Here is a 16,525-nt window from a genome sequence, read left to right as displayed (position 1 = left end):
CTCCGAACAGAAGAATGGTCTCTTTCATTATGTTTTGAGTGAAGAGAGAAGACCTGCAGGCTGCTCATTCATGTGTGGGGCCGAAGGAACGGCGAGCTTTGTCCAGCCTGTAAGTTAAAATAGCCTCCTTCTTTCCAACCACAACCCTCAGCCACGAGTACAGCACCTCCCCAACATCACAACCATTATCTCCACCTTCACACACAAACACACACACACACACACACACACTCACATACACACAGCAGCTCTTCAAATGGAGCACCAGAGGTTGTATTCAGTGGTGCAGATGTCAATGCCTCGAGACTTGTACATAAAAAAAAAAACATCACATAAAGAATGAGACAATATTCAACATTGTGCTTAAAAAATGACAGTGCCCGTCCCTCGTGATGTATTTTCTGGCCTCTGGAGCTGCGACTCCTGTGTCGTCCCAATTGTTGACACGTTCATCAACAAAACATGAAACATTCAGCTCAAAAAACACATTTTGATATGACAAAAACTGGGGTTGTGTACGGAAATCAAAAAAGAGACAAAAGGGGAGAAATCATGGCAATAAATCCAGTGTGGTGTCTGACGGCAGCTCTTTGGGTCCATTCGGACGTGTAGAATTACATATTTTATGTGTTTAAGTATCATCAAAATTATCATTATTAACACCTCATACTCTCCATGACAACCTCTGTGCTTGGCCAGGCCTCAGTATAAGCCACACCCTCTCAGGTTGTTTGCAATAATGATGTCAGTGACGGCATCAAACACTACCTGGATGTTACCTGTGTCTGTGGCACAGGTCAGGTGACAGTAGATCTCCTTATTGGGAGAGCGGTTCTTACTCTCAAACTGAACCTGAATATATGCAGTAGCATCGTCGTAAGTATTAGCACCTGGAGACAAGATGGGGAGAGAAGAGACCAGAGAGCATGAGGGATTCGTGTTCGTCACTGTGCTCTGATTCAGAGTGAACACAAACAACGGGAATCACTCACCTGTGTATTCTGGAAAACAGATCGTCAGTGGGGACTTCTTGATCTTCTCAGCAAACAGATCCTTCTTGTTGAGGAAGAGGATGATGGAGGTGTCGATGAAGAACTTGTTGTTACAGATGGAGTCGAAGAGCATGAGCGACTCGTGCATGCGGTTCTGCGGGAGGAATAAATGTAGCAGTGAGGAGAGGAGAACAAAATTCAGTTTGACTGACTGTGAATGCGTCTAAGACCTGTTATATGTTTATTTCAGTGATTAGATGTACTGATATTGTTAATCTAATCATTTTTGAGTTGTTGCATAGATCCTAGATAAAGGAATAAAATAATCCCTAGATTAATTTTCCTGTTTAGTCGAAGTAGTGTCCTGTCAGAAGAATCCCTCCTCTGTTGCTCTTCGTGTTGATTCTATACCTTTTTTTAACAGTAAGAGATCGTAGGCTACCACACCCTCAATCCTCGTAGGATTGAGGGTGTGGTACAGATTGTGAAGCCCTTTAATTTTAATAATTTGTTATACATTAATAACTTGTGTAGAGAGAGAAACACTATGATCCGTGCACCAGAGAACAACAGAGTCACACTTACAGTAGTCTCGTCTTCATGGAGCACCTGGTCGTATCCGCTCATAGCGACGCAGAAGATAATGGCCGTCACATCTTCAAAGCAGTGGATCCACTTCTTCCTCTCTGACCTCTGACCTCCCACGTCAAAGAGCCTGGAAGAAAAATAAGTCAGTGTGGATGCAGAGGCGATATCGTGTGAACCTAATGAATTGGCTAAATGCCATTAACAAAATAAAGCTGTGACGCTACAACGACTCTGTGTTCGTTACCTGAAATGGAGGTTTTTGAAGGTGAAGTGGGTTTCAACGATACCAGTGGTCTTCACTCGGGTTCTCAGGATGTCCTGTTCTGTGGGCTGATAGTCTGGTGCCCCGATCCGATCTAGACTGTCCAGGTAGCTGGTGACAACAGAGAGACAGATCAACACGACTGCAGAGCCAGAAGACTGCTCTTTTTCATTTGTCTGCTCTTTGCAAAAACAGGAATCCTTTTAGGGTTACTCACTATTGAGCAGAGTCGTTAAGCTGGTATTCACGGGCACGGTTGAAGCACTCCTGAGTCCCAGCGTCGGTCCAGACACGCGTCATTGCTGTAAGAAGCTCTGCAGAGTACGGCTCTGTGTCCTCCATACGACTGACCACATCACACACCAGCTTGGCATCGGCCTGGACAAACACATTTCAGAAGATCAGGGGAAGAGGAACACGATTGTATCTGTATATTTATCCTAATTAATCTGTTGTAATGCTATTGTGACTTTCTTTATTTTATACATAATGATTCATTTTTTTATCTAGTCCACGTGAGGGGCTTCAAGTCAACATCTTAACCATCACAGATATTGTGATTTTAATGGACGGTATAAAAAAAAACATCTTCTAATCTTTGCTGAAATCTTCTGTTTGAAGACTCACATTTCAAGCCTTTTAAGGTTGGATAAATAAAATCTCACTTTCTAGTCTGTCCACAGGTGAACGTTTCCACTGGAAGAGGGCGGGGGGGGGGGGGGGGGGGGGGGGGCAAGGTGTAAGACTTACTTTTCTATCCTTGTCTCCAAACTCGATGCCCAGTGAGTCCATGGCTCGGAGGATGGCTGCCAAGCTCTGGATGGTGTTGCTGTAGACCACAGGCTTATACTGCTTCACATCATCCCCAGAAAAGCCATCTTCATGGATAATCCTGCAGGCACACAAAGATATTAGACACAAGCTCAGACTAAACAGAAAAAGTCACACACGTCCATATGCTCCTGCCAGACCTAAACAATTGACTTTTCAAACTAAAAGCTCCAAATGTAGAGGCAGATTATTGAACTGTGTGTGTGCGTGTGTGCATCTTTTAGTGTGTCAGTGTGTGATGGGACAGAAATGTATCATATTCTTGGTCTGTGATCACTATACTTGGAGAGCAATGTGATACTTCAAGTCATTTATAATTTATGATGGACAAAGGAGTGGAATCAATCAGAGCACTGATCAATCTCTGTACACCAGACTCTACTGTTACATTTATTTCCACATGGTTAAACTCTAGTTGACATTAATTATCCGCCCTGACCTCATGTGCACTGAATCCACAAAATATCAGTCACATACTTCCTGAATCTGAAAATCTAAGATCCCCGTTGTTTCTCTTTGCCTCCTTTGTGACGAGTGATTGATGGGAAATAAATGAGGGATGATGGTTTTAACCTTTAAATTCTTCATCAGAGGACATTATGAAAATGATGTTTTATAGAGGAGGTCCACCACCTGGCGTGAATCAAACAACACCTCCACCATCATCATAAAAAAGTGAAATAAAACATTAATCTTAAGGGAAAAGTAGTAGAGGTGTAGTTTTACACTGCGAAAGCCATTAAATGACCATGGGCTGCAACTCTCAAGTATTTTAATATTGATGAATCTGCTGATTAATCTATTTGTCCAAGAATTATCAGAAAATAGTGGAAATGTCTGTTTTAAATTTGCAGATGAAATCCAAAACCCATAGATATTTATTTTACTTTCATGTATGACAAAAAAACACATTTTAGAGGCAGAAACAGGCTGATTTGGGGCATTTTTGCTAAAAAGTAAATATTATAGCTATTATTCCTTCATACCAAATGATTATTCAGCTTTCTGGTTGTTTATCGCCTCTGCTAAACATTTACCTGAGGGAACACCTGAATGAGAAGGTAGATTTCTAAGATTGTACAATGTAAATAATCTGGAATAAGTGAATAAGCTTCACATGCCAAAGAAAGACCTTTATATTAATACACAGTTAATACTGCTAATAACAAATATACTCATTATAAATAAATCTTTTAAATTTTTCTCCATTTGATGTTTGGTTTAAAACGTTTTCAGAAGTAGTTAAAAACGCTATAGTTTCATAATCTGCTCATTTCAACCGAATGACAATCCAAAACCTCCCAGAGGAACAACCAGTAAATGTGCACGTTGAATCAAGTTAGAACTGGTGGATTTCTATTCCACCTCTGCTTAAACAAATGATTAATGGATGATCGGAGTAGTTGCAGATCAATTTTTAATTGAATGGACGAATCATTTCAGCTCAGCAGCCTCTGCATTTGATGAAATCTTAAACTGACCAATCACAGAGTCTGAAACGTGTAAAAATAGAAACCACTGACATTTCTACAGCTGCAAGTGATGAGCCTCCTCAGAAGTACATCTCTCTTCAATGAAGCTAGCTCTCGTTCAATTAATCTAACTCACATTTTACAGATGTGAATCTACCTTCATTTTGACAATTTATATTACAATGTATTACAAAGTTGCTTTTGTGGCTTTCTAGGTTCTCCTAGAAACTCGTGTAATTGTACGACCACAGCCAGGCCTGGACTACATAAAAGAAACCCTGGACCAGCATGTGATGAAGATGATGATGATGAGCAGAAAAATCACAGCAGAGCATAGCCTAATAAATATCCCCTTCAATACCTGAACTGTATGGCCTATAGCATGTACCCATCCATCGCTGGATTGCTGAGGCTAATACAAACCACGCAGACTGTTAGTAAACACCCTTCAGCTCCAGTGTCTTGACTCCAGGAAGGAGCAGTGACTTATGGACAAACCAGAGACACGGGGAGGGTAATGAGGTGAAGGGAAGAGGAAGAAGCAGGGCATGGAGGAAGAAAAGGAGGAGGCGGAGGAGGAGGAGGAGGAGGAGGCAGGGCGCAGTCAGTGCATTGCAGGCCGGGCTGAGCTAAGCAGGAGGCACAGACACACACCGCAGGCCGAGACGGGACAAAATATCCAATGGACCGCGAATGAAACATCGAGAAACTTAACTAAGAGGTTTAGAGAAATCACCGACAATGATTTAAAAAAAAAAAAAAAAACATCAAAAGGGTGATTTGGCTTAGAAAGGGGAAGGTTTAGATGCGGGTTTAGGAGCCATATTTCTGCGTAAATCCGCTTTATAGGCAAAGTACTCCCGGCGATATCGGGCACTTAAAGCCATTAAGATTAAAAGCAGAGGTATTCACTAATGGAGCTGTAGTGACCTCACTGTAATACACACACACACACACATACAGAGAGAGGAAGAGAGAGAGAGAGAGAGGGAGAGGGAGAGAGAGAGAGAGGAACAACACCCACATATCCCCAGTCGCTCGCTCCCTGTAGTCAACTAAAACCCTCGTTAACTACATTTCAGCACCCAGGGCAGTGAACAGCGCCCTGCGGGACGCACCGGTGCGGCCTCGGCACCAGCGTCACTGTGGTTCCGCAGGAGGAGCTCGAGCCACCGGCTCTTCTCCTCCGGGGCTACGGCCTCTCGAAACATGGCGGCTCAACCTGCCTGAGCGCAGACAGGGGAGGCGCAATCTCGGGCCCTTCACTCTGCCTCTATCGCAGAGATGTAAAATATAACAGAAATAAAAACGGTAAAATATAATCAAAATCAAAATCACTCACTTCATCTGTTTGACGATGGTGCTTTTACCGGACTCTCCGCCGCCTGTGGAGAAACGGAGGGCAGAGTGAGAGCAGTGAAATCAGAACCACGGAGAGCACCTCCGCCCCATGCAGTCCCAGCCACCACCAGCACACCGAGCCGAGCCGAGCCGAGCCACAGCCCCGCGGCCCGGCGGCCCAGCAGCCACTCGGCCCGGGAGGCTCTCCTCTTACCGAGCAGCAGCAGTTTGACGTCCTTGGCGGCCGTCTGGCCGTCCTCCTTCAGGTTCCTCTCGATGGCCTTGCTCCGGTCCAGAGCGGCGCGCTCCTCGGCGCTCAGTGTACATCCCATGTTTCCAGGCGAATGAACAATCCCGTCGTCGCTCTGGTCCCTCACCGACTCTCTGTCAGCGCGATGTATCTACCTCCGCGCGGTCCGCTACAGCATTAGGCCCGGATTGAGGGCAGAAGAGCCGGGATCCACAGACGCTCCTTCCTCCGTGACTCCGAGAGTGTGTATAGCACCGTCCCTCGCTCTGAGGGGGTTGGGGGGTGGGGTCGTTGTGCTCGAGCCTGCGGGGTTGGGGTTGTTGTTAGGTGGGGAGAGGGTCTCTCTCTCTCTATCTCTCTCTCTCTCTTTCTCTCTCTCTCTCTCTCTCTCTCTCTCTCTCTCTCTCTCTCTCTCTCTCTCTCTCTCTCTCTGTCTCTCTCTATCTCTCTCTCTCTCTATTTCTCTCTCTCTCTCTCTAAAGGGCGGCGCTGATGAAGATGATGAAGATGATGGTGGTTATGGTGATGATGATGATGACAGGGAGCGCGAGTGGTTTCATCGAATGTGTTCACGAAGGAAGGCAGGAGGGGCGCGAGAGCACGAGCAGGGCGCACGGCTGTCCGCGCGAGACTCACCTACCGCAGACAATCTGTGTGACGTCAGAGGGCCGAGGTTTAATCACGGCCTGTGAAAGATTATTCACATTAAACAGACTTCATGTGGAAGTGATGCTCTGTCTGTTCTGTCTGTTCTGTCTGATCTGTCTTTTCTGTCGGCTGCGGCTGTTGCTAGTGCTGCACACTCCTCACTTCAAGTCTCACGTTCAATCATGTAAACAACCAGTGCTGCATAGTTCACAACTACATTTACAACATTTATGCTATTTCAAAACATTTATGTACAACATTCACTGGCTTACGTGACTACATTTACCACAATCATAACATTTATAACATTTACTACGTTTATGACATTCACAACATTTACAAGTATACCTTAATAGCCTTAACTACATTTACAACATTTACAACTTTTAATATGTTCAATAGCCTGTATTTACATTATTTAACTAATTTACAACATTTACATTTACTAGCCTACATTTACTACATGGATTGGCCTGCATTTCCTACATTGACTAGTCTATATTTACAATATTTATCACATTAACTAGCATAAATTTACAACATTTACAAAATGTACTATCCTGCTTTTACAATATTTACTACATTAACATAAACTGCATTTACTAGCCTACATTTCCAACATTTACTTTATTAACTATGCTACATTTGCAACATTTACTATCCTCTATACCAGCCTACATTTAATAAATGTACAAGCCTACATGTACTACATTTACATTACTATGGAAAAATAATGTTGATTGATTTTGTAAGATTTTATAAGCGTTACTAAAACTGAGAGGCAAAAAGCCTCTTCCGATCTGATGTGTATGTCAAACCAAGATGGATGCGCTAACAGAAAAGCTGTTAAATATATAATACATGTGTGCTTAATAAGGTTTTAGGTTATTTTATTCCGAAATAAATACTAGGCCTTTGTACTTATTCTACACTATAGATGTGTCAATACAGCTTATATAAATTGGAGCTACTTTTACTTCACTTAGGAATTTAGCCTGTTATATTCTACTTCATGTGAGTATGATATTGCATTTCAGAGGAGGTTAAAAGAGCAATTCTCAACTAAGCATACTCAGATAGAAAGAATAAAGTACCATTTAGCAGTGTTTTCAACTGAGTCGACATCATTTTTAACTTTAAACCATATAACCGTGACCTTATTTAGACTTATTTGATTATACCAGTCAGTTTTTAAATGTGTAATATTTGTATAAGTGTGGCGCATAAATCCTACAAAAGTGAGAGAATGTCAGTTTCCTCAGTAGTAGAAGTTCCCAGTAGACATAAAGCAAGTTGTGTAGTTGTGTTTTTCATAACTTATAAAACTGTATCTGTCTACACTGGGGGTTGTAGAGTGGAAGCATAAAGCAGAAATAAGTGTTTGTGTGTGTGTGATAAAAGCTTCTAATCCACACATCACATCTGGACGGATGCTCAAGTGGAGTAAAAAGGGGGGGTTGGGATTTTACAGTGGATTCACAATGAAACCAGTGGAGACTCCATCCATCAGTAAATTTCCTCTTTGACAACCAGGCGGAGAGATAAAACCCACCCACCCACACACACATACCTCAGCTCCAATCTCCACCTCTGTGACCCGAAGCTCCTGCAGCTTGACACACAGCCACACACACACACACACACTCTCCGATCAGTAATCAGCAGTTTAATCATATGAGCATGTGCACGTGTGTGAGTGACAGCGAGTGATGGTAAGCAGGGAGGGAGGATTAACTCCAAATTATACCTGAGGGAATTTTGACAAAATCATTTTTTCAATTTTAATTACATTAATGCATTAAACACAAACGTGAAGACTTTTTTTCACAACCATTTAATTTGTATGCACCCATTTTATAGAAAAAAAAAATCAATAACCGTCAGTTGTTCAGAAACAAGATGACCCGACAGGTTGCATCTGTAAATCCACATATAAAGCAAAGATAAAAGAGGTCAATGATAACAGTAAAAACAGTGCATTAAACTAACATTTTTAACAGTGATGACAAATCATTTCATCTAGATGAAAACAATTTTCAATAATACTAATGATTGAAAATCAAATCAAGATATGAATCACCCAATTCTCACAGAGATGTCAGCCTGGGTTCACACAACCTGTCCAAAACACACACACACACACACACATACACACACATGCACACACACAGGAATGATTTTGAACGTGAGGATGACAGACGTCAATCAAGAACAAACATACTGTAAATTAAAGCAGGCAGGACAGAGTCAACCACTCGTGATGTAGGGAGGACCTGTCAGCCTCAGTTTTCACGACTCGTACACGTGGAACAAAAGCACAGGTGTGTGTTACTCTCTTGGCATTACGTCCAGAATATTTTCAGCCAGGCTGGTGAGTTTGCAGTCCTCCAGTGCTTTGACCAGCCGGCTCAGCTTGGCCGCTCTCCCCTCCGCCTGGATGAAGCGGCTGAGCAACTGATAGGCTTGCTCATACAGCCCCTCTCGCTCGTACTCGTAGGCCAGGTTGTCTATGGCCGGACCCTTCAGAGCGCGGCAGCTCTTCCCCAGGGCCCTCCCTACATGTTTCCACTGACGGCCCACTCCATTAGAAAAGCTCTGAACATCTGCTGCCGTCAGCATTCGGTCCTCTGACAGGCGAAGGGATAAAGGATGAAGGAAAAAGACATTAATGTAAACTGTACTTATGTGTGATTACATAAACTGTGTGAATGTGTCAACAGTAAACCTTTCCCAGAACAACATACAACAGCCTTGTTGTCCACCTTAACCTTAAAGGACATCATCAGGATTTATTTTAAAGTAAAGTATTTCATTTATCAGAGCTTTTTCCAAGTACAACAGGAGCATTGTTATTTATGGGAGACCCAGATAAAGGGTTACAAACTTTAAAAATAGTATCAGCCTATAAATTAAACTGGTTAATTTACACAAACAACTGATATAAAGTAGCAAAAAAATGTTTCACGTGTTTGGGTTTTTGAAGGAAATGTCTTTCTCTACCACTGTGTTCTCCAGCCGGTCGCTAACCGTTTCTGTCTGTCTCTATCGTGCAGGGCAGGTGAAACCTATATGGATGTTTTGATGGCCTACTCATTCGGGGGCCCACTCTGAGGCCTATTGATATCTGTCCCGCTCATCCCAAAGACACCTCAAACGGTCAAAGGGTATGAAAAAGGATGCGGAGGAGACAGACATTACTTTGTCTTATTTTCTATTTAGAATTTGGTTTACCTACTGTCAAATCAGTTTTCATTATGCATAGGTAATTTAGGACTTGAAGGAGGTATTTAGGGAACAGAAGTTCCTAAGCTCAAATACAGCAAAAATACTTCACAAAAGTAATATTGTCACTGTAACTCATTGTTGAAGTAAGTGAGGTTTGGTATGCTTTGAAAATGACTGGTGTAATGTGATGTGCATGAAATTGATAGAAATGACCTAAATCATACTAAAACAAAATTATGGAGATTTGAAGATACCATCATACTTTCCTCATTTGACTGGTCCCATCGACAGGTTTCTATTAAACTGGATCAAGAATCTCTAACTGAAACACCTCTTTGATGAAGGTGCTATTTCCGTCTCCACTGCGGCTTCTTTCAGCTACAGTCTACAGTGAAGGACATACTTGAGTAAACAGAAAAAAACACTTATCATGACTCACCAACCACTTTATTCTGAAACTGGAAGCAGTTGCTGGGGACAGGAGGCTCTTCCTGTGTGATGAAGGTGGACTGTGGCGAAGGACCGAGGGCCTGACTCTGCAGCTGCTGCTCCAGGTCCTCAATCTCCTCATCGCGCAGGCGCTCGGGCTTATGCAAAATGACAAACACGCAAAAACACAGCCAATGCAATGAAGCCACACAGGTTAGGACATTACACAATATAATTCTACCATGGACATGATTTTCAATTTTTTAAACGTTTTCCACCTTCTTGATCCACCAATCGTATGATCCACCTTCAAATGTAGCTGACTACATTAATTGAGAAAAGTGTTGGAAAAACGGTGATGCCCGCTGAACAAGTTTCACTTCCTGTTATGCTGCCATTATTTATTTTTTGGGACAAGTTCAATCTTGCAGTTTTGCAATAGTTTTCTTTGTGGATGCTGTTTGCGAAGGTTGACTTCACATCCTGATCTATCACTTTAACATATATTTCCACAGATGATCCTGGTGTCTAGTCAGCTACACTCACCTGTCAATTATTATTAAATGCAAGGTTGTATGAATCGCAAATTATGCAGGGTGTCATCTTTCAAGGACGACCACTGATCCTTCTGTTATTTATAGTATTTCTCTTCCCAAACTTCCTCACCGCTGTCACTGCTTATGTTCAATAGCTAGGTGATGTTGTACCTGCTCCCATCAACTCGGGAAAGCAGTTCCCCAATATGTGGAGCCACAATTACAAATGACACTGGGAGCTGAATATAGTCAAGTCCTGGTATTAACGTATGTCTCCACTCATCCTATCAAAGGTAGAAAGTCTTCAGTTTGTTAGTTCACACTTGGTGTTGAATCTCCACTTGGGTCCTGATTTACCACTTGTAATCAGATATCAGGTCCTCGCATTATATGCAAATAGATACATACATAATTTATGTTCGCAAAAAACAAATGATGATGTTTTTGTACAGTCTGGCTATTTAGACGGCTCAATTATCAATGTGTGCGTGTGTTTGTTGGTGTATGTTGTACTTAGAGCTGCCCAAAGACTGATGTTAATACCAGGTCTCAACACTGAATCACTTTCTATTGATATGAATATGAATACAACGTCATCCGGCTTGAAAGAAGAGACAGAAACAAGAAGAATACCTGTGAAAGGTGGATGTGCTGTAGACAAAGTTCCAGCTTGTCCATGTAGAGGTCCAGGATGTGCGTGCTGGCCTTCAACTGGGTTTTCAACATAAGCTCTTGTGGCAGAGCAAAAAGCCGGCAGGCGTGTTGAGAGAGAGACTGACGCACCGCTCCGGAGCTGTAGCTCTCCAAGAACTGCTGACATGCTGCCACATCCACAAACTTCACCTCCACCCCCAGGAAGGGATCAGCGTCATGGACCTTCAGTATCTCATAACCACCCAGACCTCCTGCAGAATCTGACAACAGGACATATTCATTAATGTAAGAGACATGAGAGAAAATACATTAATGTGATAAAAAACTCTTCTGGCATGCTCACCTATAAGTGTCAGTTTGATGACTTTGAAAACGAGGAACTTTCCCTGTCGGTCTTTGTAGAGAGAGAGCAGGTTCACATTGGGACAGAGCGACTGCAGAAACATAACTGCACATCCTGTCCATGGCCCATGATCCACAGTCTTGTCCGCCATACTCTGAATACAAAATGAGACACACATCACGCCTTAATTTCACTGGTGAGGAAATGTCAATGAATCCTCTGTGTGAGCTGCAGACTGAGACAACACAACTGCAAAGACACTGACAGTATAGTGATGAGGTAAAGCCAAAGAAGTGTTTGTGTCGAGTTGCTGTAAAATTACCTGGAAGAAAAATCATTATCACCTCTTTGTTTGCTCCTTTCATAATATCACACGTACGCCCCATGTCAGTATCTGCGTTTTCTCTAACTTCAAATAGAGTAAAAACCCTGTCTAACAGCTTCCTGTCATTGGGAGCTGCGAGGGTCAAGAAGTTACTATCTCCTCACGTTTCATTATCTTCACAGAGAAATCAGGTGGCTTTTTTTCATCCTCATTGAATTTCAGGATTAACCTACGTTTCCTCACAGGGATGTCAGATTACTTCTCCAAGTTAAAAGGTCAGTAATTTTTTAGATTTTCTGCTTTCAATTATCTTTTTTTTCTACATTTTGAGATAGGCCATCTTTCACAGTTTTCACCATTTTCCAGGAAATGATTAGTTGATCTTGATGAAAAATAATCAGGCATGTTTAGGGACTGATATCTTAGAGTTTGTGAAATTTGGAGCAGCTTGATTAAGTTTCAGTGCTGTGCAAAAATAAAATAATAAACGCATGGGGAGAAAAACATCTGTTGAATAACTGTAGCACTGAGTTGTTCCCCGGGTTTGACAGAATGGACAGTTAAATATACATTTTCTTTCATCTGGGGCAGAAGAGACCATTTCCAGTGACTTCATCACCATTACAATAATTAACATAACATCCAGTGAGTCCAGCTGACTGGACCAGTGACGGACAGAAATATGTTTATACCTGGAGTTAAAACCACGTCTGTCCCGCTGGTTCCTGGCTGTTGTGAACTCATTCAATCTTATCCTTTTTTTACCCCAACCTCCTTTTGAAACCCTCATTACATAAAAACATGTTTAATCTCAGCTCTCCCCTCCCCCAGTCCTGCCCCTGACTCCTGCGCTCTGGATGAACTACTGACGCCCTCCAGCTCTCTCCCTTAGTGTCGTCTCCATGCAGGACGCACGGCGCTCTGCGAGGAAAGAGCATCCCCTGAGCTGGATTATGTACAAGTCCTCGTACTCCACTAATACACAGTATGCTTGGAGACTGGCTCTACAGGAATCTCCACAACTTAGCCAGTATGTAATTATATGCTATCCTATCTACCGGTCCTCTGGAAGTATACTGTGAGATTAATTCACCCGATATATGAGGATTAAGTGATCATCAGGAGCTTAAAACATATCATTTAGATTTTGCTGCCAAAAGGCAACATCTAGTATTCCCTGGATAGCTCGTCTGACATTAAGGTAAAAGAAAATAATTAATCCACAAGAGAACATGGTTCAAAAAGTTTGTAATTTATCCACTTTGTTATGATGCAAGATGAACTTGGTCCTGTCTATTTTGTCCTAGAGCTCCAGATGCAAACTAAACAGAATAAAGGAATCCAAAACTAAATGTTAAAAATTATTGTCAGTATCAACGTGTGAGGAATCAGTAAGTCTATAAAATGTTTGTATTCATAACAAAATACAATCAGAGAAAAGCAGGAAGTTCTCGTGTATGAAAGAAAGAAAAACAAATCACTGATATTGTTCCAGAGAAATAACTAAAATTGTTATGTTCTCATCAAAACTACTTGTGAGCAGTTTTCTGTATCAACATATACGTTATTTCAATATTCTTTCAAATCTTAATAAATTAATTTGGAAATTCATTAAGATATTTAATATTATTATGAAATTGTGCCACAGTCTAAGCAGATCTGACTGTATATACATTTCACATCTTAAATATAACACAAATTGCCTGAAAACAAACAAACAACCCTTACAAATCCAACTCTGCAGCCGTACAAACGTCCTGAGTCATAACCATGGGAATCAAGCTTCAGGTGGATGTGAAGTTATTCTGGGAATTACAAGATGTCAGAAACCTCATGTGCTGCTATGATGTAGGTGTAAGTTTGTTGTTGTAATCGGAGAAAGAAGGAGATGTCACGTCAGTAAATGCCCACATTCCAGTGAACAGATCTAATCAGGCAGAATAACAAACTTATATTATGTGTATATTTATAAATCAATCATCAGACAAATAAACAACACAACAACATAATGGGCTTTACAAAATGCATTCAAAACTTCAATTGAAGCCAATTTGATACTTTAGGAAATTAGTTTTTGACAAATGAAGCAGTATTCCTTCCAAAAATATATATTTTTTAGAGGTTTCCTCACTAACTAGACAAGATAAATTCAATTAATTCGATTAATTCAGACTACTGCAGCCTCATAATGGCTTTAAGAGAAAAATCAGGCATGTGTAGAGTGCTAATAGTAATGAACAGTTAAAATAGTTTGCAGAATGTTTCTGTGAGCATGGTTTATTGCTCCGATCTTAATATCTGAATGCAGTATAGTGATAAAGTGACCAATCAGCATGGCGGAGGAATGTGCTCTCAGAGAATAATTCAAGTTGGAAGGTTATGTTTTATAAGATTACCTCAAATTTTTCTCTACGCCAAGTAACACACCGAAGACATCAGGCAAGTAAGGTGGTATTTTTCTAGCAATGGAATAATGTACATCTGTATCAGTGGTTTGTTTCATTAATACTAAATCTGGCAAACTTGATTTTTAACTGTTACATAAAATAAATATAAATATATAGTGTGAGCCTTGTTGATGTTGAGATGATTTATAGGTAACAAGAACTGGAAAATATCAACATTTAAGAAGCTGCTACCAGAGATTTATTTTACTATTTTAACCAAACTACAAAGACATAAATTATTAAGATTCCTCATGTCTGCCAACTTGTTTTATGCTGATAAAGAAATAAATATATCAATAATTTCTGTACCTATATTGTACTTACTTGTTTATACACTATGTATATGTATGTATGTAAGTGTGTATGTTATGTATGTATGCATGTAAGTGTGGGTATGTATAATATATATAAGTATGTATAACATAAAAAAGTATGTATGTATATGTAAGTATGTGTTTAGGTATAATATATATAAATATGTATGTATGTTGGGGGATGAATTCTGGGCCCCATGTTAAATGACTAATGCAGCCTTAAGTAAGATTTGTTTTAATCAATACTTTTACAGTAGTATTGTGTATTGATCAATTCAACAAGAGTTAGAAGTTGTGTTCTTCTATAACTCTCAAGTTCCAAAGAGTTTGTGTTAAAAGGTTAGAAATGTGAATGGAGTCTGGTGCTGTGTGTTTTTGTGAGCAGGCTTCGTGTGGGTGAAGCTCCCGTACAGCAGACACGACTGACGTAAAAACCTCGTCCAAAACCGCCGATCAAGAGATCGTTCCGCAGCTAAAAGGCACGGGAGCAGACGCGGAGGCTGCTGTCTCCACTTAATGTGCAGAATAACACCTTTAAAGTCGGTTCAAACTTACCTTCAAACTTTTGCTTATATTGTTCGCCGACGCTTCCTGTTGAGAGATCCCTCCCACTGACAAGCTCAGGACGTCCTGGCCTCCCATTGGCTTGGCAGAGGTAAAAACGAGCTGTGATTGGTGGAAATTATCTAGATTCCGCCCGGGGAAAAAGTCATGACGGGAAGGAAATGTCTGTTGTGTTTTTTTAAACATGTTCGTATGTAGGGCGAAGCTTTTCACACACTTATCCTTCACACGTTACAACTTCTCACGAGTGACACAGGATCCATAAAGAGGTTTAACTGGTCAATAACGTGTTTAAAGGCGAGGAGGTGATTGGTGAAATGGACAAACTGTATTATTGTATTAATATTATTTCTCTTAATTTTCTCAGTTTTCTTGTAGCTTACCTACAGCCCCCGTGTTCCTGCTGTGAGTCACTACTCACTGTGGTTTTATAAGCTGACATCAACCAAAAACAACAGGGACAATAAAGTTAAAAAAGAAAGTAATCAGATGTACTGATAATATAAATAATTGTCAGGTCCATCCATGCAGAACTCATGTAGCAGAGTAATACTACTTAAGTTTAATTGTATCTATTTACTTTCTTGGAACACAGACATTTTTTTTAAAGAATTTCATAAAAGGAAACTCATCCAACAAACAATACAAACTCTCAGAATTTAGGTCTTAAAACTCGACTGGGCCCTGTTACAAACATGAGCATCTGTCATAATTCATTTTCTACATCAGTGGTGTGAATTGTGACAAATTTGCAGATCCAATTCTCATAGATCCAGATAATACAGAGTAATAGGGACACGATAACGACAGACCTGCTGAGTGATGGTCAACAAAGATGTATGATGATACTCGTAAATCGTATCTACTGGTAATGAAATGAGACAAATTAGTCGATTGACATCTTATCACTATCTATTTTTGATAGTTTAATTGAATGTTTTGTTTATTTATGAGGTAAACATGTCAAGTATTTGCTGATTCCATCAGATTTAGTTTTTCACTTAGTCTGAACATGCATTTTGAACATATCACCCTAGGTTTTTTTTATATATGTTTTCTTAAAAATAATTGAATAAATGGTTAATCAGTAATGGTAAACCATCATTAGTTTCAACCCCAGTCTTCATACTTAAAACTGGTATAACATTAAGGGGTAACATTATGGAGTTACAAATAAAAGAAGAAATAGATTATGTTGTTAACGTGCTGTTCAAAGATATGAAGTGGAAAAAGACATATTTGTTGGTAAATTTGATTGTAACTAAATCTTGGTAAAATTAAGTTTTTGTTTGATTATCTTGCTA

At 40.6% G+C, this 16,525-nt stretch overlaps 2 protein-coding genes across 2 annotated transcripts; both read right to left on the bottom strand.

The window, feature by feature from the left end:
- Positions 1-443: 443 nt before the first annotated feature.
- Positions 444-5,818, bottom strand: gnao1b (guanine nucleotide binding protein (G protein), alpha activating activity polypeptide O, b). Its single transcript, XM_053428826.1, has 8 exons — positions 5,701-5,818; positions 5,488-5,530; positions 2,593-2,734; positions 2,060-2,220; positions 1,825-1,953; positions 1,578-1,707; positions 993-1,146; positions 444-890 (listed from the first exon to the last, which is right to left on the bottom strand). The coding sequence occupies exons 1-8, from the start codon at positions 5,816-5,818 to the stop codon at positions 703-705; spliced, it is 1,065 nt and encodes a 354-aa protein (XP_053284801.1). The 3' UTR covers positions 444-702.
- A 2,216-nt stretch (positions 5,819-8,034) lies between these two features.
- On the bottom strand, positions 8,035-15,298 carry tradd (tnfrsf1a-associated via death domain). Its single transcript, XM_053428838.1, has 5 exons — positions 15,213-15,298; positions 11,572-11,725; positions 11,208-11,488; positions 10,049-10,196; positions 8,035-9,011 (listed from the first exon to the last, which is right to left on the bottom strand). The coding sequence occupies exons 2-5, from the start codon at positions 11,720-11,722 to the stop codon at positions 8,713-8,715; spliced, it is 879 nt and encodes a 292-aa protein (XP_053284813.1). The 5' UTR covers positions 11,723-11,725; positions 15,213-15,298; the 3' UTR covers positions 8,035-8,712.
- Between the last annotated feature and the right edge of the window lie 1,227 nt (positions 15,299-16,525).

Source organism: Pleuronectes platessa, chromosome 1 (assembly GCF_947347685.1).
Source record: "Pleuronectes platessa chromosome 1, fPlePla1.1, whole genome shotgun sequence".
Taxonomy (NCBI): Eukaryota; Metazoa; Chordata; class Actinopteri; order Pleuronectiformes; family Pleuronectidae; genus Pleuronectes; species Pleuronectes platessa.
Note: the sequence above shows the minus strand (reverse complement) of the source record. Positions and strands in the feature narration are given on the sequence as shown.